The sequence below is a fragment of the Perca flavescens genome, chromosome 5 (assembly GCF_004354835.1).
Source record: "Perca flavescens isolate YP-PL-M2 chromosome 5, PFLA_1.0, whole genome shotgun sequence".
Classification (NCBI taxonomy): Eukaryota; Metazoa; Chordata; class Actinopteri; order Perciformes; family Percidae; genus Perca; species Perca flavescens.
The window spans coordinates 34,486,834-34,514,519 of NC_041335.1; the positions used below are offsets into that span (position 1 = coordinate 34,486,834).

The following is a 27,686-nucleotide window of genomic DNA, read 5'->3' on the forward strand; positions in this document are numbered from 1 at the left end:
AGATTTTAGTGCTGTGCGTATGAGAGGAGCTACAGCCAAAGACATCTGAAGATTCATTAACAACCTCTTATATTTATGGGAAATGAGAAAATTAAATTTGTGCGTGTGAGAGAGAGAGAGAGAGAGAGTTCCTGTTTGACGCCAATTTCCTCCCTCCCATGGCATCCTAAAGTTGTATATTTCTCTGCTGTAACTTTGCCAGTGAAGTAATTAGACTTTCGGGGGAAGCTGTGGCTATTAGATGCGAAATAAAGATGTGAGGCTAAGTTGAAGGGACAACGCTCAATTAAGCTGAACAAAACATTAGTGGATCACGTTGGCTCCATGGGGCCTCTATTGGATTCAAGCGGCCGGATTCAATTCACACCTACCCAGCCGTGACATGTTTCCTTGTGTTAGTGCTGCTGGGAGCAGGAGAAACACAGCGGTTGTACTATCAGCCAAATCAGCTGTCAAGATCTTTTCACCCCCCCTAGAACCATGTGCTGTGTCCGGCCATCAATAGGCTACACATCCATGCTCTGCGTTCATCAGTCTAATAGCATAAAGAATGTGGGACATTTGACTAATTCTAAGCATTTAAAAGCTCATTTGTGAGCCTAATGGAGTTCAACCAAGTGTTTGACCCTTGAACGCTCCCTACTAAAAATAATACCCATGATGTGTGAATTATGAGAAGGGGAAACTTTTGGATACTTTTTCATGTCAAGAGTGTGACAGATGATTAGTCAGCTGATACAGTTCAGTGACAATCAGTGGCACACTTTGTGGGTTTAATACTCCAAGTAGCTGTCCAACCTCAGTAGTCTTGGGAGATGATAGCACCTTCCCTGGTTCATTAGTTGCAGTAATTGCCTGAAAATTAGAAACCAGTCGCTTCCGTCAGAAAAGTACTTAAAATTATTGTCAATGTTTGCATTCAATGTGACAGGTTTGGAATTAGTTTGTTTAGGTTTGTGCGGCACAAAACAACCAATACGTTGCAAAAAGTGAAATTTTTTGAGCGCTAAACTGAATAATATGTTGCACAATATGCATAATAGTCCTAAAAAGCACTAGCATCTATGTGTGAAAACATTTCATGTCACTTTTGTATGACTTGTTGTTTTGCTCTCTTTTGAATAACAAGGCCAGAATCATTTGATTATGTAAGAAGTAGGAATGATTTAAAGTCACATGAAATTCAAACTAATCTTGCTACCTATGCACAACAACTCCTTGCGGAAAGAGCATCTAAAGTTGGTCACATTTATCACGTTTCTATAGAGTTTAGCAGCCTTCGAGGCTCAGCGTTAATAGCGAAAACTCAATTCCTCTCCACCGAACACTAAATCCAACTACCACGCTGCTCAAGTAGAGGAACTCTATGGCCTCCTCTCCGATTTACGATTGTCTTGATAATTACCTGCTTGCCTGCATTGTGTAATCTGTTTTCAGGCTGAGTTGCTATCCTTGACCTCGAGGCCCTCAGGTGTCTGCTGTTCACCTGCTTATTGAGAAAGATGAAATAGAACGTTTAAGCTCATTATCTGTGGCTGGGTAATGCCCCGCTGAGGTCAACAGCTCGATCAGCGCTCACACACTCATACAGTACGGACACACGCTGGCCAACAGACCAACAACCATTCGGCAATCACACACACACACACACACACACACACACACACACACACACACACACACTCAAACACAACCACTTTAAGCTTGAATGTGACTCTAATAATCTGCCATTAGGGTGGCGCATTCTCCTGCTGTGAATAAGTGCTGCCATGCAAGAGAATGTCACTACGATTCAATTAAACGGAGATGTCATTGGTCAGTGCTGGGCTGACAGTGTTCTCTGGTTGGTGATTTTATCCTGCCTTGAGGTGTCCACAAGGACAGCCAGCCTGTGAGATATTCCTAAAGTGTCCTCTATCTGTCTCCATGTCCTCTATCTGTTACATGATGTCAGGCATCCTCACAGGACAGTTCTATGTCCTGGAAGACCTTGTAAACATCTTATTTGATAATTTATCAAATATCTCCCTAACCCAGTAATTCCCAACCAGAGGTACTTGTACCCCAGGTGGTATTCTGCTGTTGCCGGGGAAAAATTGGAAAGTAGCTCAAATATTTTGAAAAAATAGAAATTATGATTTTAATTAAAAGAGTATATCCACATATTAGCATGAAGTCAACTGTAAAACCATAACACTACGTGTTGCAGTGATGTAAATGTGTGTGAAAACTAGTCAGCAAGCGAACACAGACATTTAAACAGGTAGCCAAAAGTAATGACTGAACCCAGTGTTTAGCAGTTGGGGCAGATCTGTCCGAACAACAACCATTATGTTTGCATTATGTTGGCAGGATAATTTAATAGGCAACCGTGACTACATTGTGCGTCTGCCCTATTTCTGATAACGTGATGGCAGAAATTTTGCCATGGCAGGCTGCCATTACAATATCAACATAAAGGAACCACTGCTAAACCATTTAAAATGTAATTACCTAAAAGTAATTAACCATCTGAGGATGAAAGACGCACCGGCACGTCCAAACAGTGTTTAACAAAACTCCTACTCAAAAAGCGATATTACAAAATTTCATCTCAGACATTTATTTACTATTTTAATATAACCTAAGACTTTGGTAGACTCATTTCAAGCACCCAAACAATTCCTACAACACAGCATAAGTTAAGAGATTTGAGGACTTTCAAAAAGCCAACATCAACATTTCAGCTTTATCTCTTTACACATTGCTATAGGAAAAATGTGGGTGTCTATACCGAACTGTACCGAAAGCTGAGTTTGTTCTGAACATTTTGATATGAAACACATGGGGATGAGTTATATGCAAATACTTTAAAAAGGTAGATTTAAGAAGATGTGTGAAAATGCCCTTAGACCTCAGAGGGTTAAGAACGGGTTAGCAAAAAGTACCGTTAATGGATAAATGGTTTATACATCCAGCTTCACTCCAGGTAGTAGCAGCATAGAAGGCTGGTAGTAGTACGAATGATTGCTGACCAAACTAACCTTAACATTGACAGTTGTGTGTGGAAAATATAAAAAAATATCCACTTTTACACATTTGGAACATACATTGGAAAGCGATGACGGGGTACGTGGGTTCATTTCACAGGGCTCAGACCAATAAGGTTGGGAACCACTGCCAACATGTTATGTTCTAAATTTGTTCTGCACTTTCACTATGTTGTACAAGCAAATTGAATTTAAAACATATTTCTCTTGCTAATGGAGACAAAGTCAACAGATTAGAGTTTGTTTTGTGCAACCTTGGTGATAAACGCAATTGAACAACCCTAGAAAGAGTCCTCCCAAAACTCTTTAAACACAGAAGTCAGTCAGAGCGCACCTGAGTGCAACACCAGAGGAAACTTTCCTTGGCTCTGTTTCTCTCCCCCCTCAGAGATGTGTTGATAAAAGCAGGGGAAGATCATTCAACGACAGGCCTGTCTCCCTGGGGGACGCCTGTCTGACTCCAAACAGGATACACAGCTAGCCCAAGCCTATTTCATTTTAACACAAGGAACTGATCGAGAGAGAGAGGAGGAGGGAAAGGCAGGAGCAAGAGAGGGAAGGAGTGATAATGAGAAAGAGAGAGAGAGAAAGAGAGAAGGAAAAGAAGAGGGTGGAGGTTAGTAGAATCGATCCGCGCCGTAAAGCTACTGCAAGTGGGTTGGAGGTCAGCGGTTTGGTCACATATCTATGGATCTCTGCAGCAGACTCTGCAGGCCATCCCAAAGACAATCTTCTCTCCCCACTACATACTGTACTCAGATCATCAAAGGGTCACGGCTCAAAACACAGCCGAGTCAAAACCGATTTAAAAATGTATACTCAACTATTTTATTATTTATTTTAGACTTTGAAATGCCAGCAGTTCCTCGCTTTACACCAGAAAAAAATAAATAAAATAAATTTCTTTTTTTGGGAGTTTTACCTGGAGCACATTGTATGCCAGATTGGCTGCGGTTTTCAACTTTGGAGACTGTTCAGATTGTTCCAGGTGGAGCCCAGAGCTAAATCAAACAGAAAATACATATTTGAAAGGATTTCAAATATATAATTTTGGCTTGGGCTTAGGTGGCATATTGCACTGGAAGTTTTCATTCTCTCCCTGGTCTCTGTGGAGGCAATCGCTGACACACTCTGGAGATCTAGGGACTGTACTGTAGATGGACAGAGAACAAGCATTAAGGGGAGCAGCTCTTATTTCGTGCACCTGGTTGTACTTCTGCTGCAGTTATTACATGATTTCCTTCCATAATCCTGAACAAACAGGGAAAAAAAACAGGCATACTGTACGTCAGACAATAAACCTGAGTTTGGTAACTGTTCTGCTAGTTCCCTCTCTTCTCAGCTTCTCCTCTCTGTGTTCTCACCATCCTTTCAATGGATCCAACATCTATTCATTTGGGACTGCTGCATCCACAGAGTGACAATAGGCTATATTTGGATGTGCTGTTTTGGTTAGTGTGAGCATGTATGCAAGCAGAAACACTCCCTATCCACTCCATGTCAGTTCATGCAACACAAGCGCAATGAAGCCTAACCCAAAGAGCAGTGAGTTGTAAATGTGTACTCTATTGATTGTCGGAGGATCAATGCAACACTTTGATTAATATCCCCTGGTCTGCAGGCTCACTGGGTGCTCTTTGATTGAGTTCTTTGCCCACTGGTTATCAAAGTGGAGAGCCGAGAGACAATCGATCATTGTACAGGTATCCTGACCCAGTTTGGGAGATGTTCTGTACCAGGCCGCATTTTTCTCACAGAAAACTCTCAGCGTACTACACCTTTTCTCTCTTTCACACACACATACACACACGCGCGCTGCCCTAAATGAACGGTCCGCTCTGTTGTTTCTGACAACTCAAGGCTCCACTGAGGGGGAACAGTGTAGGGAGACTGACTGGCCCAGATGAGATTACTCTGTGGCTTCTGAGACGAAGCTGAAATAAATCAGGATTGTTCTTGCACTTTTATCATCACTTTTTCTCTCTCTCACACACACGTTCACTCACACACATATACACTTTTGTGCTCTTGTTTTTGTGTGGATCCTTCGGTGTATTGCTTGGCCCCTCACCCTTCTGTGAACCTCGCGTTCGCACATTCGGTCAGTTCTATGATGCACTGTAACTTTAATGAGCAACCAAGACTTGACTGTGTGGAAACAGATTTTCCAGGAAATGAATCGAGATATAACTGCATCATCGGGGCTGAGTATGTAAATTTCATGCTCAACCCCAATATGCCTGGAGCTATAGACTCATGAAAGGAAACAGACAGCCTACTCTGAATCTGTATGTGTGAACAAGGCATTTACCATCACAACTATATGCCTAATTATTTTGATTCTCTAGTGCATTATGAGGGCATTCAAAGTGAATTACAGTATAATGCATTCACAATGAGATCATGATTGCACTCATAATCTCACATATATGTTACTGATGCAGAGTATCAACCGTCATAAACATTATGAATCTTAAAATGATTTATAAGTTCAAGTGTCTTTTAGTCAGGGGTTAAGGTTAGTTATAATAACCATAGTTATAAACTATAGGTTGATTGATGGGGATTTATAATAGATTATCACTACCTATACTCACCTGTACCCTATTAGTCTCGCATTGTCAGACCTTCCTCCACAGCGCTGCCGAGGAGGGTCTGGCTAGTTCACACAGCATTCCGGGAGGGGAGAAAAACATGCTCTGGTTTATTGGCATTTCTTTTAACCAATCACAATCGTCTTGGGCGGCGCTGAGCGCCGGATGGAGCAATGGTACGTCTGCAAAACGGTACCTCTGCCTCGGGAAGAACCTGTTTTGGTGGAACATGTGTACTTTGTTTTAGTTGTGCGAGAGAAAACTCAGATTGGACAGATAGTCTAGCTAGCTGTCTGGATTTACCCTGCAGAGATCTGAGGAGCAGTTAACCATAGTCCTCAGAAATCCACCGGAGTTTAGAACGCCAACGCAAAGAAAGCGGAAGGTTACGGACATCCGGCCTAAATGAGGGACATCCAGCAGATATAGACTAAAACCCATGTTCACGTCTCAACAGTTAACTGTAGTAAGGACTCATTGTAAGCTATAAAAGTCTATGCAGTATCTTTAGTTATCATTGTTTTTGTGTTAACTAAAGTGAAGGACATGATTACATTGATGCATATATAGTCTCGCATTGGCAGACCTATCTCATTTCTTTAAACCAATCACAATCATCTTGGCGCTAAGCTCTTGACGCAGCGACGGTGGTCACACACATTGGTTACAATACAAGTTGTCGAAATGAAGTGTCTTTTCTGACAGCGCAAAACTCTGGTTTTACAAGTGAAGCATGTGTTAATTGGTGACCTTTCCCTCACACATAGTACAGTTTGCTGCAGTGTGCCGCGGTTCTAATCAGACCTTAGGGGAGACGTGCTCAGCTCGCTGGCTACACATGAGAGTGGCAAACGGGGTAAGAGGAAAGTAAGAGAGAGAGAGATGAAGACAAGTTGTGAGAGGGATGGGGCAGGAGTTGGAAAGAAAGAACTGTGCATTTAATTCCAATACATGGATTAGTATATACCCATTTACTTTCCTAACCGTAATCTCTTAGGGAACATATACATAAGTTAGGGTATAGCGGAAAACTGCAGTCATTACTTTCCTTCACAATGTCTTCCACCAACGGTACCGTATCTATTATTAAAGCAAACATTACCAATAGGACTTCAGCCTTATCTACAGAATGGTCGATGGGTGGTTTTGAATGTATCACTTAGGGCCTGCTCTTTCACGCTTCATCATTCTTACTCTGAACTTCTCTTTGTACTTAAAGTCAGGAGTCTCACTGATAGCATGTACACTGTAAACCTTTGATGTCAATTTACAGCTAAAATCTCACAGTAGCTTACTGTTTTAATGTTATACAGGATCATGCTGTGAATGGCAATACTGTATATTCTGGGAGAAAATAATAACACGGGGCACCTGGGTAGCTCACCTGGTAGAGCACATGCCCATATATAGAGGTTTACTCCTCGACGCAGCCGCCACGGGTTCAACTCCGACATACGGCCCTTTGCTGCATGTTATTCCCCCTCTCTCTCCGCTTTCATGTCTTCAACTGTCCTATAAAAATAAAAAGCCTATAATGCCCAAAATACTATCTTTAAAAAAATTATTATAATATCACAGCACTATCTGCGCATGTTACAGATATAATACCAATGCATCTTGGGAAAATAAAGGAAAAGGCGGGAATTACACTGCAGCCAATATGTTACTGTAAATACAAATAATACAGTAAGAACTGTATGTCTATTTACAGTAAAATACCTTAAAATGTAAAAACAGTATGCTTACTGTAAATAAACTAGTAAAGTAGTTTACTGGCGAAGCTGCTGCCAGTATATGATACACTTCATCGGCTTATAATTACAGGAAATTAGCCAACTCTGCGTCCTTTTGGGCTCTAAGCTGTCTCCATCTTTCAAATACATCTCCAATATTGACCAGGGGTTACTGTTAGAAACATGCCGTTTTTTTTTAGGTTAGGTAGAATCTATCTCCGTTAATCCTGTTCGTTTGTTTGCTGCTTTCATGGCTGTACTAAAGTTACAGCTGTAGCGCACTAGGTTTACCTTTTTAAAGGTATATGTATATCTGGCAACCCGGCCTGGCTGTCAAACTGGGCAGTTGATAACAACACACAGGCCAAAACACAATACAGTAGATAGAAAATACAGGCATTAGCATTGTTGTCAGAAAAGATAGTATTTCAACTTTGCATGTTTCCTTAATATCTGATGATGCATTGGGGTCATTTTTGTTATTTATTACAGTAAATATATTACATATTGGACCTTTAATTACCGGTCGTAACTGTTCTGCAACCGTTCCGCTAACTCTGCTAACACTTTTTCAGGGAGAGTTCATCCATTTGTTTGACATGTACACTTTGTTTGGGGGACGGCTGTTTGCCTTGTTCGGAGAGTATTTGGGGAGTTCAATAACCTTGAAATATCTCCTCCTCCCTTACCAAACAGACTGGGTTTTGTGTGTGGCACGCTTGATTTAGCATTCATCCCAATGACATAACATTCAGTAGGGGGTTGTAAGACATCTGCAGCGGGTGATGTAGACAGAAAGCGAGGGAGAAAGTGAGAAAGTCAAAGAAACACAGGCCTGCAAGCCAATTTTCTGGTCACCAAACAAGGAACATTGGAATCATGCATAAGTAAGTGTTTCAAAATAGAAGAAAAATGGGGTTAATTCGATGAAAATGCAAGTTCAGATTGTTGCTTGTTTTTTTTTCTACTTTGGATTTGCTGCTTAAGAATGCAGGGGAGGTTGTGTCACCAGACAGTTTTTGTTGGTTTCAAGTCTCTGCTGAGCAAGGGGGCGAAAGGTTGTGTGTTATGTGACAGCTAAGCTAAACTGCCTTGTGTTTTGACTGAATGCCATCTGTCCACATTGCCCTTTTAGAGTATTGACTGGGAATCCCAATGAGTACAGTGCTAACAAAAAAGGCAGGGCTCCGTCCAGGCACATTCAAGAGAAAATAGCTGCCGGTAAAATGGACAATCATCTCCGACCTCCTCCGAGCAGAATGCCGCTGTAGCCGATCATAAGAGCGTCTTTTAGTGGAAGAAAAAAAAAAAAAACTGACATTTGCCCTTTTAATCAAAATAAATTCATAGCACTCGGCTCACAAGGTCAGTGCTGTATTGTTAGGCTTTTCATAATACTTGTTATGATGTAATGAACCGTGCTGCACAATGCAGAAAATTCTGCCAAAAGAGAGTAATAGTGAAATCTCAGCTCTGCCAGGACTCAGTGATTGCTTTGGCATGTAACATCAAGTGACACACACAAGGCTGTTGAGTACTATTGATTGAACATGGGTCAGATATCCCTCGCCGTGAGTTTGCACATGTGCACTGCGATGACGATCAGTTTAAACAACAGTGACAAAAGGACAAAAGGACAAAAGGACAAAAGGACAAAAGGACAAAAGGACAAAGGGAGAGGAGAGGAGAGGAGAGGAGAGGAGAGAGGAAACAAGGACAGGAGAGATTGTGGTTTTCAAAGTCCCTGTATCAGACTTTTTTCAGAGAAGAATCACAATCACAAAAATCCAAAACAAAGTCAAGAAAAGACAATCCTAAATGCTCTGTGGGGGAGGATGGAGAGTGGTTCATTTTTGATTAAGAAAGCACATTTTGATTTGTTTGACAGGTTTTGTTGTGTTTTATTGTATTTTATTAAGGAGAGGAAAACAAGAAAAGAGAAGGGGACAAGAAGAGAGAGGAGACAAGCAGAGAAGAGAAAACAAGGAGAGGAGAAGAGAGGAGAGACAATGAGAGGAAACAAGGAAAGATGAGAGAGAAGAGAGGAAACAAGGAGAGAGATTTCAGTTTCAGTGAGAGTTTCTGTCAATCAATTCATCAAATGTATTTAACGTGTCCATAAAACATGGTCTCAGTGCACTTTACAATTAAAGGAACACAGAAAAAAAACAGACAGCAACAAAACAATTGTGAAACAAAAGTGATAAAGGTTGGTTTGTGAAGGAAGCAGAAAGGATGTTGTGTTATGGTTGGCTGTAGTATAGTGGGTAGAGGTTAGCCTGGAAATCCAGACCCAAATCCAAAAGATTAAGGGTCTGGCAATGAGTAATGAAAGTGGCCCAACTCAAGGGGAGGCACCAAGCACGCATTTGAAAATCTCACTGCACAACACTACGACCAATCACAACAATACACGGGGTGATGTATCCAGAGCCCCTAACGCTTAGCTACCACCGGAGCTAACTGGTAGATTAAACTCTTAGCTACCAGTGGAGCTAACTGGTAGATTAAACTCTTAGCTACCAGCGGAGCTAACTGGTAGATTAAACTCTTAGCTACCAGTGGAGCTAGCTAACTGGTAGATTAAACTCTTAGCTACCAGCGGAGCTAGCTAACTGGTAGATTAAACTCTTAGCTACCAGTGGAGCTAACTGGTAGATTAAACTCTTAGCTACCAGCGGAGCTAACTGGTAGATTAAACTCTTAGCTACCAGTGGAGCTAACTGGTAGATTAAACTCTTAGCTACCAGCGGAGCTAGCTAACTGGTAGATTAAACTCTTAGCTACCAGCGGAGCTAACTGGTAGATTAAACTCTTAGCTACCAGTGGAGCTAACTGGTAGATTAAACTCTTAGCTACCAGTGGAGCTAGCTAACTGGTAGATTAAACTCTTAGCTACCAGCGGAGCTAACTGGTAGATTAAACTCTTAGCTACCAGTGGAGCTAACTGGTAGATTAAACTCTTAGCTACCAGCGGAGCTAGCTAACTGGTAGATTAAACTTTTAGCTACCAGCGGAGCTAGCTAACTGGTAGATTAAACTCTTAGCTACCAGTGGAGCTAACTGGTAGATTAAACTCTGAGCTACCAGCGGAGCTAGCTAACTGGTAGATTAAACTCTTAGCTACTAGCAGAGCTAACTGGTAGATTAAACTCTTAGCTACCAGCGGAGCTAACTGGTAGATTAAACTCTTAGCAACCAGCGGAGCTAGCTAACTGGTAGATTAAACTCTTAGGTAACAGCGGAGCTAGCTAACTGGTAGAATAAACTCTTAGCTACCAGCAGAGCTAACTGGTAGAATAACGTCTTGCCGTTTCCGGTCGGCAAAACAGCAAAACCGTCCTTTTTGCAAAGGAACGATTTGAGCGCCGTCTTCTGTTCCTCTTTTAGATAAAAAGCCAAGTCTAACTCGTTCATTGTAGTGGTCAAAGCCGTTTCAAACAACTGGTCTTCATCCGTAGCCATCTTGCAATGTTTACTAATGACTTTGACATCGCAGCGCTGACATCATCTGTTTAGCTCACCAATCCAAAGTCATGCAATCCCTACTCTATTACCAACTGATTTTTGTTGCAGGAGACCAGCAATGAGGGAGCAGAGAGAGCGTGCCGGTGTATAGGGTGTAAAAAGCTCAGATAAATGAGGTGGTGCGAGTCCATCCAGGGCCTTATATGTTAAAAGAAGAACCTTAAAATCAGCTCTAGTTTGCTCTGGGAGCCAGTGAAGAGAGGCTAGAACGGTTGTGTTACATGATCATATTTTCTGTCTGCGGTCAAAGCATGAGGAGTGCCGAGGAGAGGAGAGGAGAAGAGAGGAGAGGAGAGGAGAGGAGAGGAGAGATAAGGTCGGAGGAACGCAACAGAGGAGCAGTTGGGAGGGGAAAAGCATTGCATAGAGAAAGATCTTTTGTTTTTCTGTAACTGCCATTATGTCGGCAGCTATTGTGTCATGGTTATTGTTGTGCTTTCTTAAGACGAGTGAGAGATAGGGTTTCTAAAGCCTCTCTAGGCTGAAGACGGAGGGAAGTGATAAGAGTGAAAAGCCGTAATATTTAACAAAAATTATCACGCATAGAAGATTTCATATTTGTAGACGGAGCACTGAGGGGAAGCTCTAAACCAGATAGGACTCTCAATAGACTGTTGTTTCTAATGAAAAAAATGAAAAAAGGAAGCTATTATAAGACTTTGGAGCCTGATAACTGTTTTTTCTTCCTGCCCCTCCTCCATTATGGGAAAATGGTTTCCAATACAGACACTCATCTGATTTGAGTCACATTGTTTGTCACTGGCATCAAGCGATTGGAATACGAATCCATGTAAAAAGCCATTAGTTTTCTATACTGCCAAGCTGGATGGACAGGCACTCAGTGCTCAGCCGAATTACTGTGTTTAAAGTGTCAGGTTGGTTGAAAGAAGTCTACCTCTGTGGGGGCTCCCCTGCCACTTCCCTGGGGGCTGAGTGGCTGAAATGACCATAAAACTCTGTTGAGCTAGACAGCCTGTAATTTCAGCAGCGAGTGGCGCTTTGCCGAGGTATAATGGAAAGCCTGTGGAAGCCATGAAATTTGCTGAATCCCGGTGTTGGAACACCATTGTCTGAACACTCAGGACACCTCTCTAAACTTTAAATTACTGTTTTTAAGCCATCATTGTCTGAAAGAGCTCTGCATCTAAAAAGAAACACAGTGCTTGTTCGGTTTCTTTAAGCTCCTGTGGTCTTTGCCTTTCCTGCGAAAAAAATCTGACGTTCACATTCTTTGCTAGCGTGAAAGTAAAAGACCTTTTGTCCATAAGAAATAGAAAAATGGAAAATGTGGTTCCACAGGCTGTTTTGTATTGACACAAAAGAGTTGTTCTCGCTCCCTCTGTCTGTTATATCTTTTTTTTATCATCTGTGGCATGATTGTGGGTATAAGTGCCTTCTTTCACTCAGAGCAGCAACGGATGAGAGAGAAGGACAGGTGTGGAGAGGGATAGGTTTATGTTTGTTTGTGTGTCATCTTTTTTTGTGTGAATTAACATTATGTACTGTGCAAAGGTGGAAAGAGTACACAAATATTCTGTTTAAGTGAAAGTGCTATTACTTTGATGACATTTTAATTAAGTACAAGTTAAATTACTAGTATAAAGATCTATTCAAGTAAAAGTAAAATGTAGCTCATTTAAAATGTACTTAGAGTAAATGTTACTTATCAATCAATCAATCAATCAACATTCATTTATATAGCACTTTGTAGCAACCAGCAGGTATCCAAAGTGCTTTACATCAAGCAACATGAATAAAATAGCATAACATCCAATAAAAAGAATAAAATATAGAAAACGGTAAAATAAGAAAAGGTTACATAGAAAAAGGAGGAAGAGAGGGAAAATGTGACACCGCTACGATGTATTAAATATATCAATAATAAATAATCACTTTTTGCTCCCAGGTTTCTCTATAAAAAGTAAAAGTACAGAAAAAAACTACTCAGTGACAGTAACGTGAGCAATTGTAATTTGTTACTTTCCATCTCTGGTACGGCGTATCACTGTTTGCGTGCGTGTGCAACTTCATCAGTCTTTGCAGCCACAGTAGGGCAACCATACTGTACATCGCATTATCTCAAGCGTGGCTTTAGATGTGATGTTAGCAGCATGTCACATCGAGAGGCTCTCCGGGCGATTTGAAAGGAGGGTGGATGGAGATGGAGTTGGAGTAATGAAGTGAGTCTGAGTGGGGTTTGCTGCTGGAGGCCCAAGTCCATCACACCACACTGGCTGCATCTCTGCTGTAGTGAAATACACAGAGCGAGAGAGAGAGAGAGAGAGAGACACAGACAGACAGAAAGACAGACAGACAGACAGACAGACAGACAGACAGAAAGATTGTAACCTCTTCACCCCATATTCCCCCTCAGCTGAATCGGCTTGTCTCTGCTCTCTTTATTCGCAGAGTTGAGATGCAGCATAACTGTAAGCACATTGTTCTTTAACTTGCTGCAACAACAGAAGATCTCTCTCTCTCTCTCTCTCTCTCTCTCTCTCTCTCTCTCTCTCTCTCTCTCTCTCTCTCCGATAGACAGTATTACAGCCACATGCACCTTCCTCTCTAAGTTTCCTGAATGACAATGTCCCTCCTGCCGAAAGCAATAGATTCAGTGTTAGCAGATAAATAACATGCAGGTAAAGGCTCAGTATCTCTTATTACAATGCATCTCATCCTAGCCAATTACTTCGGAATCGTGAGAAAAAGTCACAAAATGATGAATAAGTGATCAAGTAGCGCCCCCGTAGAAGGTATAATAAGTAATACAGCCGCAATGCACATTTAGAAACAGGGCAGTATGTACGTCTGTCTGTGACATTACCATTCCACCTGTTTAGGCTCCTGTCGCCTGTGGCATGCAGTGGTGTGCAGCATCAGCACTGTTTGTTTTTAAATATGAATCTCTTGCTCAGTGCATACAATGCTGTGGATGCATCTGTCAAAATGTCTCCCTAACTACGGTTCAATTAAATTACTAGATAATAGGTCAAAAAGTCGTATCCCGACAGTTTTGCTAATATACCTACAGTATGTGAATATGTGAATTTGAAAATACATGCAAATGTACAATTCACATCCATTATGTTGTCAGTACCGCCCTTCTTCTGTGTGAAAATATGTATCTAAAGGTGCTATATCCCATGATTATTATCACATCTATTTTTAATCATTGCTATAATTACTTACTGTACCTAAAAGAGAACATCACCTGGAAAAGGCTTGAGACATGGGAATTTGCATTTTGTCAGAAGTCTACTAGATTGATTATTGGAACAAAATGTGCAAAGAGGATACTGTTTCTGCGACACCAATGAAGGTGCATTTTATTTGTACACCTTGTCTACACCTTGCATAGCAAAGGAATGAGAACTAAAATGAGGCGAGGGAAAGAGATACAAGCTGTTATATGTCTGGTATGGACAGCTGCATTGCTGAAAAGCATAACAGTGTAGCTGCTCTGTCAGACGAATGGAAAAACCGGGTTAGAAAATGTCTGACTCCAGTGTATATAGGTTGTTAGAGTTGGTCAGAATAAGACAGAAAAACTGACTGAAACTTTGCCACCAGGAGAAAAAAATGTTGCTAACAAAAATGTTGTCTCAAAGGAAAATATTTTCTTTTGGAAATGCGTTTATTGGCTTTGTTGCCTAAAGTTACAAAGAATGTCTCTCCGTTAAATATGAAAATACTCCTAGGAGATAGTTACAGTATAGCTTAGCTTAGCATAAAGACAAGGGTAAACAGCTTCCGTGACTATGTCCAAAGGAAGAAAAAAACCTCCCCACCTAACACATTACAGTTAGTCAGAACAAAGTTAGCAGTTTTCTAATGTTTCCTGTCGTTATGCTAAGCTAAGCTAACCATCTCCTGGATCCAGCTACATACCATACAGACGTGAAAGTGGTATCAAGCTTTTTATTAACTTCTTCAGGAAAGCGAATAAGGACATTACCCAAAATGTCAAACCATTCATTTAATTGTAAGAAACAAGCAGTGGCAACATCACTGGCTCCAGATAAAAACTGGCAATTTATGTCTTTATGGTAATTACATTAAAATGTCTCACAATAATCAACCAATGATGTGTTGAAAATTTCCCTCATGGCGTCCTTTAGAGAAGAAAAGGAAGCTATCAGGGCGGATATCACAAATGAGCCAAGTCAACTGTTTATCAGGCACAAAGTGTGTGTGTGCGTGGGTGGGTGGGAGTGTGTTTGTTAGTGTTCACTGACGACAAGACAGCCTGGGGAATGTTACAGTACCTTTGAACTTATGGCTGCAAAAAGTGGTCAGACCAGGTCAGAAAGCATTAGTTATGGCAGAGAGAAAGAGAGAGAGAAATGTGCATGGATTGTGATTCACTTAGTGGGCAGCTGTGATGTGAACAGTACAGACTCCCAATACAGCTACTTAAGTGGATTAGCAATGCCACCCTGGGGCTCTCCACAGACTTAAAGCTGTGATCACAAACACACACTGAAACCGAACATACTATTTCCATTTTGTTTGTGGTTGAAAGTAAGTTTGGGAGACGGTCGAGATGACCAGGATAAAACTTTGGAAGCCACGGCCAAATGAGAGGCATATGATCTCTTTTGTTTTCATCCTTACACAAATGCACTACCGCTGGGTTTATGTTGCAAGCGTGAAGATAGTAAATAGCTTGTTGAAAACTGTCCTCCCCAAAAAAGGCACCCATAGGTCATTCGTTCAAGCAACAATTACGACTCATCTTTACATTTCTAGTGGCCGTAGTAATTATGACGGCATTAAAAAAACAAGGGTTTGTGTCCCGTTTAAAACTAAAAGTAACTTTCCAGAGGGGAAATTTGTCTTGGGCATAGTGCTACAATCTGTTGCTTCACAATGTAACATCGGAGTGTAAATGTGTGTGAATGTTTATCTGATGAGCAGGTGGCACCTTGTACGGCAGCCTCGGCCACAGCATATGAATGTGTGTGAATGGTGAATGGTTCCTGTACTATGTTAAAGCGCTTTGAGTAGTCGTTAAGACTAAAAAAGCGCTATATAAAAACAGTCCATTTACATTTACATTTACATTTCACAGAAAAAACATTCTAAAATCGACATAAAAACATGTACATAAGATCATAAGTTCAACGAAGCATCTTAGGACATAAAGGAAGGACACATGAATGTACAGACAATACGACATCTTAAAAAGTGACGGTAATAATAATAACTGGTGTATTTATTGCACTGTTGCTCTGTTGTGCTAAGATTTACTATTGGAGTTCAGCAGCTTGATAGACGTTGGGATAAACGATAACTTAAGCCTGTTTATTTTACATCTCGGCACACGGAATCTTCTCCCTGATTTAGGACCACATGCTTAACGTCAGACTTTTAACCCAAACCATGATCGTTTTCTAAACATAACCAAGTCGTTTTTGCGCCTAAACCTAACCAAACTGTGACCGTTTCACAATGTTAAGGACGTTTTTGAAACCGCAATCGACTTTCTCTGGTTTAGACATATGGACGAAAAACGCTCCTTTGGGTCATGTTGGAGGATAGGAATAAACAACCCATATTGTCATATGGTTTGGAGGACTTGTTAGATTGTTGGTACTGAGGTGTGAGTGAGACCTGGTTTGCCATTCAGGACGCCTGTTGTAGCAGCCCAGAAACAGATGCTGCATATACTTTCCCAGTTGAATGTTGGTCCCAATTGGCAGATGCTTCAGTGCCAAAGAATTAGGCCCCTGTGCTTTGAATTTGTTCATTTGTGTTCATGTGTCGTTTGCTTGTGACTAAGCCCCTGCCTCTCCATTTTTGTCTGTCGTGCCGTGCTTCATGTTTGCTGTGCAGGTCGAGGCTGGCTGATTACAAGGTGAACTGCTGGGTGACTCCGCAGACAGTGAGCACCTGTCCCAACCAAGACAATCATCAAGCCTGCTTGGCCTCCTACGCAAGACTCATCGGTCAGTACAGCCGGGGGCCGTGGGGGACACTGTGATGGAGTGAGAGGGTGTTTGAGAGTGACATATGCACATTTACCTAGAGCTGCAAAGATAAATCGATTGGTTCGTCGACTATTAAATTAATCGCCAACTATTTTGATAATCGATTAATCGGTTTCATTTTTTTAAGGAAATCAAAAGTGAATCTTTTCTAGTTTCTTCACTCCTCTGCGACAGTAAACTGAATATCTTTGAGTTGTGGACAAAGCGAGACATTTGAGGACGTCATCTTGTGCTCTGGGAAACACTGATCGATATTTTTCCCCATATGCTTGCATTTTATAGACCAAACAAATGAAAATAATCGACAGAGACAGATTAATCTACAATTAAAATATTCGTTAGTTGCAGCCAGGGGCGATTTAGGGGTGCTGAAGAACCACAAAACTTGATCCCAGCAGCCCTAAAAAATAGTTGCTAGTTCAATCAGGACCACTTTGTCAAAATAGATTCATTCATCTGCAATTTGTACTGTATTTGGCGGTATGCCTCTGTTCTGGGGCCTCCAGAACTCAGGTTCATTTTCCATCACAACCACAACTCAGTGATTACAACCTCTCGAATCTGTCACTGCAACTTCACATATGTTCTCTCTCGCAGCACAAAGTGGCCAATCTGCGCCTCGACTTTTGCAACAATTCTTGCGATACATTTGGTGCAAAACTAATCTGTACCTGTGGACTACGGCTGTGGAGCTCTGAGCCGACAGAACGGGGAAAGCAGGGTTTCTATCGCCAGATCAGGGCCAACTCTGTCCAGCTTATTTATGTAGCATGGAAGCTTGGTGGAATAGCAAGCTAGCGTTAGCTAACTAACCAACCAGCCTGCTTCTAAATAAATACCTTTTAATTATCTTAACACGTTTTAACAGTCAAACTGAAACACTGGCGGTGAGCTCCAGGTCCTGCAGCCGCAGGTGCAAATTTTAACGTACAAGTTCAGATTTTTTGTTCTGCAAGTTCTCACATTGTATTCTACAAGCTCTCACCTTTTGCACCATATTTACCTTCATACAGAGCTTTAGCAAGTGTGAATGTGCATGTGCTGTATTGTCTTTTTTATGTCTCGAGGACCCCCTCGAAAAACGAGATGCTTCATCTCAAGGGGTTATCCTCCTAACAATAAATTTCAAAATAAAGTTTAAACCCTTAAGCGGGGAGAGCAGCAGTGCAGGATCCCCATAGGGTACAGAACAGAGCAGCATCAATGACAGAGACATGACATTGATTAAGTCAGACAACATGAATTTAAAAGGAGGAGCTGGGGTGGAGGTGGGTTGCAAGCGCTAGCAGAGATGCAGCAAGGTAGGCTGGGAAAAGCAGTTTAATTAGAGCGCGCTATTTGGAAATCCAGTCAAAAGAGGGAATCAGGCTCAATGGTGTTTTAAGCCCCCAACGTCTCCTTCCAGGCAGAGCTGCGACCGTTGACTTCAAGGCACCTAACCCTAACCTTAACCCTAGCCCTAACCCTAACTCTAACCATAACCATTGCCTAATCCTAGTGCCTTCCAGGCACTGCTGCCTGGAAGGAGACATTGGGGGCTTAAAACACCGATAAGTGGGAATCAGCTGAGCAATCAGCTGGTGTGCTGGCTTAGGAACTCTCAGCTATAAACTGAGATAATAGCCGAGTTTGACTCTGTGACCTGCCTGAACTTACGCTTCATTCTGTGTTAATCTATTGTGAGCTAAGGACTTCAATCTGCTCTAGGAATACCACAGCATCGTGAGACGAAACCCAGAATCTAGATGCCTAGATCATTCAGAAAAAAATTCTGAGCCATTTTCAGAAAATAGTGCTCGTCAGCCATTAGTAAAAAATTGCATGAATCTCTAATTTCCACATTAATTGTTACTGCATTTTGGAAATGTCTGCTTTTCCATAGATACAAATCCAATTTCATTTGTAATACCAACTCACATTTGTAGTAATGGCCCTGTGGCTCAGTAGAAGTAGTTTTATTTCTATTCTAATTCTAAAATGACTTTAAAAGGGTGCCATGCACCCCTAAAGCTCTGATTGTAGAATCTCCCCTGGTTGCAGCCCTACATTTACCTCCAAATCCCACAATCATTTTCTCTAATTTCAGATCCATGGTGCGATAAAGAGTGATGGTTATAGACCGTGTTTTTTTTTTTTTTTTTTTTTAAACGTTTATCATGAGCTCCTCATGATAGGCAATGCAGTGAGACTCCTGGCCTAAAATGTCCCCCAGCACACTGGACATCAGGTCACTACTAGAAGTAATTAGGCAGGAGAGGCACAGAGAGAATGTAAACACTTGATGACCAGCTGTTTGCTCATAGTAAATGTTGCTTAAACAATGTGCCCGGACTGGTACATGCATTTCAACCCCATCCAACCCCGTAACAGCACCTTGGTAATGTTGCGTCGGCATCAGAGAGCTCACGAAGAGCACCAAATGCAAATTTACATTTTTTTTTGCATAGTGCTTGCTGAAGTGTCCATATTTCAGTATCATTCACTGCCTCCAGTGGTGCAGTATGAAGTGATAAAATGCCATAGCGCTTCCTGGATTGCTCTGGAAAATGCTACACAAAGTGCATCTAACACCGCTGACTCCAGCTGAAAGCATCGACACAGAGACACATTTGAAAAGTGAAATGTTTGGTACAGTAGTGCTATATTCAAACAGCACACACACACGCACACACACAGACAGACACTTCCTAAAGCACCTACTTTGCAAAAAAATCACAACGTAATGGTCTCTTTGCATCTAAAATAAAGCATTACAGAATGCTTCACCTTTCCATAAACTCAAAAAGTGCAAACCTATTCCTATGACTAACATTTTGTTTTCCATTTTATATACTATTTGCAAAATAATGTAGTCCATTATTGTCCATTAGTGACCTATAACTGATTTGTATATATGTATTTGTGTGTGGATGCCCTCACAGGGACGGACATGACTCCCAACTACGTCGACAGCAGCTTCTCCAACTGGACCATCTCCCCGTGGTGCAGCTGCAAGGGCAGTGGAAACCAAGAAGAGGAATGTCTAAACTTCCTGCGCTACTTTACGGATAACACATGCCTAAGTGAGCCATCCCGATACTCTGCACAAATCTGAAATGGCTTTTGAAACGGATAGGGGCCCCAACAGTCATATAATATTGATAAGAGCACAAGCATGTGATGCGGTAGTTAAGCATGTGATGTAGGCCATGAACTTCCATCTAATGCAACTTTATTGCTCTGATGGTAGATTCTGTTTTACAACATTGTGGAGCTCTCCAGTTACATGTGGGTGTGATGCTGTTGAGGAGTGGAGATAATGAGAGGTGGGGCTAAATACCAAGATGCTCACAAGTCTCTGAGCTAGAGTTCAAGTCAAGTCCCAAGTCTCTTGTGGTTATAATGAGTGTTGTATCACCTGCTGGGTTTCATCCAGGCTGCTTATAACATAAGGTTAGGGTTAGCTTGGGGTTAAAAGGCAGCGCCAGAGATAGGCGCTACAAGACTGATGTGGGAACACACTTTAAAACCTCGTTAAAAAGCCAGGTTTGGTTATCCAAACAACCATATAAAAATGGGACACAGCTAATAAAAGTAGGTTTAAAGGAACCACTGGACAGGACGGTATGGGAATATCAAGCTTTAAATAAAAAGTCATCTCCACACCTGCCCTGGCCTCTCTCCTGGAAAGACAAAATGTCACAAAATAAAAAACTATTCCAACATTTAAATACATTTTATTTGTTTGTGCAACCCCCAAAAAAAAAAAAAAAAACGTATGATAATATCCTTTACATAAATTAAGACTTTTGCACTATAAATTGATGCAGAAAAGGCACAAATTGTTCCAGACATATCACTGGAATGCAGAAAATTAAGTGTTTGGTGTTCAACATTTCAATTTTGCTCAAAAGTGGTGATCTAAACCCCCCAATGTTGAATGTAAAGTTATGCCCTTGCAGGGATATGTAGACCAGAAAGGGGGAAATCCCACGCATCCACCCTGGAAAATTGCACTCTAGTTATAGATAATAACATCAAGCCAACAACAGTTTCTAAAATGTGATGACTTTTCTGCATTGAGTACTTTTACTTTTAATACTTTATGTACATTTTCCTGATGATACTTACATAACATTTTTAATTCAGGACTTTTACTTGTAACAGAGTATTTTTACAGTGTGGTATTAGTACTTGTACTTAAGTAAAGGATCTGAATACCTCTTCCACCACTGGCGACTTAAGTGCGACTCGAGTCCCCATATCGAGTTGGATGCTCTTCAGACATTCCAGCTATTCAAATGTCAAAAGAAAATTCAGTTGATTTCAATTTTAATGAAATGATGTTACTTAAATGAAATAGAAAACAAAAAAAATACAATTTCTATTATTTGGTTATGACAAAAGACGAAATAAAACTGATAAAACTTCTTGTACTCCCAATGAAAATGTCTGCTACATAGTTTGATACAACTTTCCCACTGATTAAGTTGGCATTAAATGTTCTTAGTTTCTCAGAAACTAGGCATTTCTTATCACTTCTCATCCCCCCTTTGGGCAAGATCTGCCCTGACTTTAATACAAAAGAACCCATTTGCATGTCATTTTCATATTCAATCTGAGAGAGTTAAAGGGCTTATCCCTTGCGGCAGACAAATGTCATGAAAAGGAACAGATCCCGCACAAATGAAATAACAGCAGAAGCTAAAATATATATCATCTGTACATCTAACGCATAACGCGCAGGGTGCAGCATGACAGAGTGGTTACCTCCAACATCCTTATGCTTCTTGCACTGGGAAAGTCAAATACAGCGCGCTCCTTGCTTGCTATGGTGGAGCGAGCAGTGTCATCAACGCTGTAAGACACCGTTGCCTTTAACATGTTCCATTGTGGGGATAATGCTTTCAGACCATTTCAATGGATTGCTGGGGTACCGTTTTAGCTGAGTGTGCAGGATGAGGGATGAGGCTGGGAGCTGAGGAGGCGTCTTGAAAAATAACACAAAATGCAGCATCTCCTCTCTGCAGTGAAGGGGAACAGGCGAAAAAAAAAGGAGGGAGGAGAATACGAAGAAAAAAAAACTCACTGTACAGTGCTATATATACATACATACATATATATCTGACAAATTATCTTTCAGCTCCCCGTGGCCCCCATCAACCCGACATTCTCACCCCTGCAAACCAAAGCACCTGGCAATTGAAACCATGTGTTAGACAAATAGTTTATTACCCACTCTCTCTTCCCTGCTCTCGCCTTACAAGATCAAGCAAAGGAAAAGTCCAACAGAAGAATAGTTTCAACGTTTAGTCAAATATGTGTGGAGGCCGACATAAAACATTCCAGCTGAAAGGGTATTGCAATACGTCAAACACAGTCGGAACCTTGATTCCCCTCCTCCCCTCTTGACTCCGCTTTTGTAGTTCTCTCCTCCCTTCTCTCTTGCTCCATCTGTCCCTGCAGGTAGGGCGATACATGCTAAGCCCAGGGGTTGAAGGAAAACTTATCCAGAGTCATTAAAACATTGAAGTGCTATTGGCAACGAGCTTAATCACTCTGTGAAACATTCGGGTGCAGTAAAACATCCTGCGTGGAGGCCCTCCAGCCAAACTAGTTTGATTTATGACTTTATTCCCCCCATCGTACGGCATCTGTAGGATGTAGGCGAGCTATGGACGACCCTGACAAACAGATGCGTAACATTGCGTGTCTCAGCAGTACTTCACTAGCTCTTCACTGCTAGCATTTAAGTTGTTAGGCTTCACTGGCGAGCTGTGTTCCTCTCTGTGCTTTTTATTTCCCAGCAGCAGCCAAAGTCACAGTCAACAGAATGAGAAACACGAAAGGGGGCTTTTGTATGTGTTAAGTGCGCAGGTGTATGCTCGCTTGTGTGCAGCACTGTGTAGGTGGACAGAGGATGTGACAGGCAAATCTATGTGGCCATGCATCGGGAGCACTAAGGACTGTGTTTGTGTCCATCCGATTATGCATATGTGTTCCAAAACTATCCTGTTTGTCCTTTGTGCGGTGGTGGGGAAATGCCATTTCTCCTTTTGTTTGGGAATGTTTTGAATTTGATCAGTCACATGAATCTATTCAAAGTCATATCTGCATGCTGACCTTATAATGGAGGTGGTTGCCAAGCAATTACATGCCTTGCCTTCTCTCTGGCTGAACAAAGAGAAACAAGCCTTTCGTTTTAAAAAACGGATGAGCAGTGAAAAGGTGCTCAGCCCCTATTTTACCATATCTAGCTGAAAAGCTGACTGAACAGGGATTTATCACATTTTTGCAGAGACTCACACATGCACTTAGACACAAAATTATACACATGCGTACAGTGCATCTGCAGGCGGATACACAAGCACTCATATGCATTCACAGGCTGCTGTCCTCTGTTTAAGCTGATTGATTTGCTACTTTTAAAAGATTCCATTTCCGAGTCTACAACTGCCGGCAAACAAATTGGGGGTTCATTATCTCAAGTGCGGACATTATGCCAGTATTTGGTCAGGATGTTGCAATTTGAGACCGGCTGTTGCAACACAAAAACGTTTTTTTGCAATGAGCCGGGGACATGAAGCAAAGTTGTTTGTATTTAATTACTCACTACTTTGATAGCATGCTATAAACATGTTAGGCATTCAAAAAGAAGGCACAGCTTAAAATATTAAACATTACAGCAGTGTAAGACTGTAAAAAAAACTCCTGAGGGGCCTCCCTTAGTGACAGATTTCCCAATAAATCTCTGATTGCTGTTTTTGATTACTTTAACTCTCAAGCTTACTGACGAAGCAAAAACTGTCTCTCCTTGACTTTTTTATTTCATCCTTCCTCGATCCCACTCCGACCTCCCTCGGTTGCCAAAGATTGGGCAGGGGACCAAGAAGTTGACTTAGAGTTGTCTGTGTGCTAGCTGGCTTCTCGCTGGGACTGCAGTGAAAAACAACTGACTTTATATCTCTGTCCCTGCAGGAAACGCCATTCAGGCCTTTGGTTACGGGATAGACAACATGCAGAACAAAAATGTGTCCGTCCCTGGTCCCTCTGCGACGACCAAGATGGGGACGGATTGGCCGGCAGGCACCTCCGAACCTCCCTTTGTCTCCATCCTAAAGGTAATAGGTTTGCACTGATTGTTTCATTGCTTGGGATATTGCAAATGTTCCATTTATTTGCGGCAGCAACAAATATAGCCACACATTTTCAGCGGTGTCCGGTAACTTCCGAGCTTGCATACGTTTGCTAAAATGGACCACAGAAACACTCCTCCACTCTGCTTCCATGAAAGGAGGATTTTGTACAGAGGCAAAAATCATAAAGCTCGCACCGTTCACATTCACATCACATTCGATCTCTGTGCTTGTTAAAGCAACTGGCACATCAGAACAGACGCTTTATAATAAGACAGTTTATGCTACACCCAAGATGATGACATTTGGTTGAAATATTATATTTCTCTCTCACACAATGAAATAGTGAAATAAATGGGAGGGGGTTAATCTGGATTAGAGGTTCTAAAATACTGGCCCAGGGCCTGTTCTCGGCTCAATGGCGTCTACCCTGAAGACTGCAGTCAACTGGGCTATAACTGGGTTTTCGGAGCAGAAAAACATCAGTCTTTGCTGTGCTGCAAGAATGCACGTGTGTTTGTCTTTTAATAGAACCGTATTTCATTTTCTCTTCAAATAAAATGTGAAAATGACAGGACCATATTGTCTACCAAAGACCACCCCCCCCCTCCCCCCACCCCTCTCTCTCTCTCTCTCTCTCTCTCTCTCTGTCTCTTGAACAGGACAGAAATATTTCACTGCACTATGGGCAAAGGAGAGGTTTTTCTTCTTTTTTTTTTTAATCTAGCTGTTGATTAGTTTTCAAAATGAAATATTATTCAGCTTTACACATGTACTTTAGATGTGCCGTGCAGCCTTCTGGTGTAAGACTAATGATGTATTTCACCTTTGCAGGAGACCCCCTTCCTTACCAAGCTTGGATGAATTAGACACTGTAGTCTAAAACTGTACTTTGTAAAACCTTCTTCTGCTGCTGCTGCTGTTGATGTTATTGTAAATGTCCTTTTTCAGTGACTATTACAGATTTACACAAAATCCAAGCGACACGCAGTGTTTATGAATGCAAATGTGCGTGCTGAATGAATGACTCCCATTAAGACATCTATTTTGAGCAATTCCAGGGGCTTTCACAGCCATTCAATGGTCACACCGCAGTATTGTCCTTTACGCAGAAACCCGCATTGTTGTGAAGACAGCAAATTAAAACCTTAAAAATGTTGCAAAGAGGAGAATTAATGAACAAGCACCACTGATAACAATAACAGTGTGTCTGTTTGGGAAAGGTATTGAGAGAGAGAGAGAGAGAGAGAGAGAGAGAGAGAGAGAGAGAGAGAGAGAGAGGGAGAGATTGGATGGTGGGGAGGGAATGGATGGTGGATTTCTCCAAAGGTGCTGTGTGTGTGTGTGTGTGTGTGTGTGTGTGTGTGTGTGTGTGTGTGTGTGTGTGTGTGTGTGTGTGTCAGTATTAATGCAGCGCTCTGTGCCTGTCTCACTGCAGCGTGGTGTTTAATTTATTGTAAAAATGGTAATTAGGAAACAATAAGACGTGTGATTACTCAAGCAGGAAGTTTATAATTAGAGAGGGAGCTGGTAGGGACATTTTGGGCTGCCCTGCGCTCTCAGACAACTATGCCTGGCAATTAAAACTTGTCAAACTTCCATGGCAGATAAATTGGGGGAGTGTTGTTATGGTATGAGTCCTCTTGGCAGAAGACTGACTGTCTGTCTAAGGCTGTAAATCTCACAGCGAGACCCCACACTGGTACGCACACACGTGCGTGCACACGTGTAAAAACAGCGTGTGTCACAGATAGCGCTGGGTACCGAATTTGACCCTTTTTAGGCACCGATTGATTTGCCTCTAAAGTATCGAAAAATGCCTCGTCATTCAGTACCCAATTTCAGTAAATCTCATCAGCGTCAGTGAGCCAATAGGCATGCAGCATGCTTCTACCAAGATCTAACAATGCTTGTGATTGGCTGGCTAACGTTACACGTCGTAGGGACACGCAGGAAAAATTCTACGTTACGCAAAGAGATGGGGTTCACGTCAACAATGATGTTGTTATGTTGTAATTAATTTTTGTTTAATAAAATTGGTATCAAAAAAGTCTTGGTATCGGTAGGGTGCGTTGATCATGCACAACTAGACATGTGCCGGTATGAGATTCTGGCGGTATGATAAACTTCAGCAAAAATATTACGGTTTCACGATATTACAGTATTGCAATTATAACTTTAAAATGTATTATTTTTAAATGTCTGGGTACAAACTTTTTTTTTCCATTGAACTCAATGTATTTTATTTTTAAACACACTGGCAGGGAGGGGAATTTCTAAACCGCACTTTCTGTCTTCGACGACTCATAAAACAATAGCTCATACCCCAGGAACGAATTTTGTGGGTTTTTTTTACTTTTTCAAACCGCGGTATACCTTGAAACCGGCAACCGGCCCATATGCACAACAAAACAAAACATGCAAGAATGAAATCCCCCTTCCAATACTATAGATAAGGCCACTCGACCAGCCATGTCAAAACACTTAAAGTGCTCATATTATGCTCATTTTCAGGTTCACAATTTTATTTAGAGGTTATATCAGAATAGGTTTAAATAGTTTAATTTTCAGATAACACCATGTTTTTGTTGTACTGCACATTGCTGCAGCTCCTCTTTTCACCCTGTGTGTTGAGCTCTCTGTTTTAGCTACAGAGTGAGGCATCGCACTTCTGTTCCTATCTTTGTTGGGAGTCGCACATGCGCAGTAGCTAGGTAAGGACTACTAGCCAGTCAGAAGCAGAGTATGAGGGCGTGCCACGCTAGCAGCTAGGCGAGCATTATAACGTGTGTTACAAAGTGACCACGTTTGTCGCTGGACTAAAATAGAGCTGTTTGGAGCAGTTTGTGAACAGTGTTTTCTGTTGGAGATGGTAAGGCAAGGCAATTTTATTTATATATCAAAGTGCTTTACATAAAACATTAAAAGCAATTAAAAACAAATAATAAAAAATAAAAGCAAAGTAAAATCAGATAAAATACGAGAATAAAATTCATAGTGCAGTATAAGAAATTAAAGAAAGGCAACATCAAGAGACAGGACAGAGAGCAGACCCAGACCTGTCCCAGATGACGTTAGAGGTCTGGGAGGTTTGTAGTGCATTAACAGATCAGAAATGTATTTTGGCCCTAAACCATTTAGTGATTTATAAACCAGCAAAAGTATTTTGAAATCTATTCTTTGAGGCACAGGAAGCCAGTGTAAAGACTTCAGAACTGGAGTGACGTGATCCACTTTCTTGGTCTTAGTGAGGACTCGAGCAGCAGCGTTTTGAATCTGCTGCAACTGTCTGATTGATTTTTTAGGGAGCCTGTAAGGACACCATTACAATAGTCAAGTCTACTGAAAATAAAAGCATGGACAAGTTTTTCCAAATCCTGCTGAGACATGAGTCCTTTAACCCTTGATATATTCTGACGGTGATAGTAAGCTCAGACTTAGACTTAGATTTCTCTTTATTGATCCTTTTGGGATGACTCCCGCAAGGGATGACTTTGTTATTGACTTAATATGGCTGTTGAAATTCAGGTCTGAGTCCATTATTACACCAAGATTTCTGGCTTTGTCTGTTGATTTTAACATTGCCGTTTGAAGCTGAGCGCTAACTTTCAATCGTTCCTCTTTTGCTCCAAAAACAACCACCTCATTTATTTCTTCATTTAATTTAAGAAAATTCCATCCAGTCATTAATTTGATC

General features: G+C 41.4%; 1 protein-coding gene across 1 annotated transcript in view; it reads left to right on the top strand.

The window, feature by feature from the left end:
- The window catches only part of LOC114555883 (GDNF family receptor alpha-2), a 77,735-nt gene that overhangs the window by 44,925 nt on the left and 5,124 nt on the right, over positions 1–27,686 (top strand). Inside the window, exons 5-7 of the mRNA XM_028578640.1 lie at positions 16,720–16,832; positions 19,796–19,936; positions 23,832–23,974. Coding sequence (XP_028434441.1) covers positions 16,720–16,832; positions 19,796–19,936; positions 23,832–23,974 — 397 coding nt within the window. The remainder of the gene's footprint in view (positions 1–16,719; positions 16,833–19,795; positions 19,937–23,831; positions 23,975–27,686) is intronic.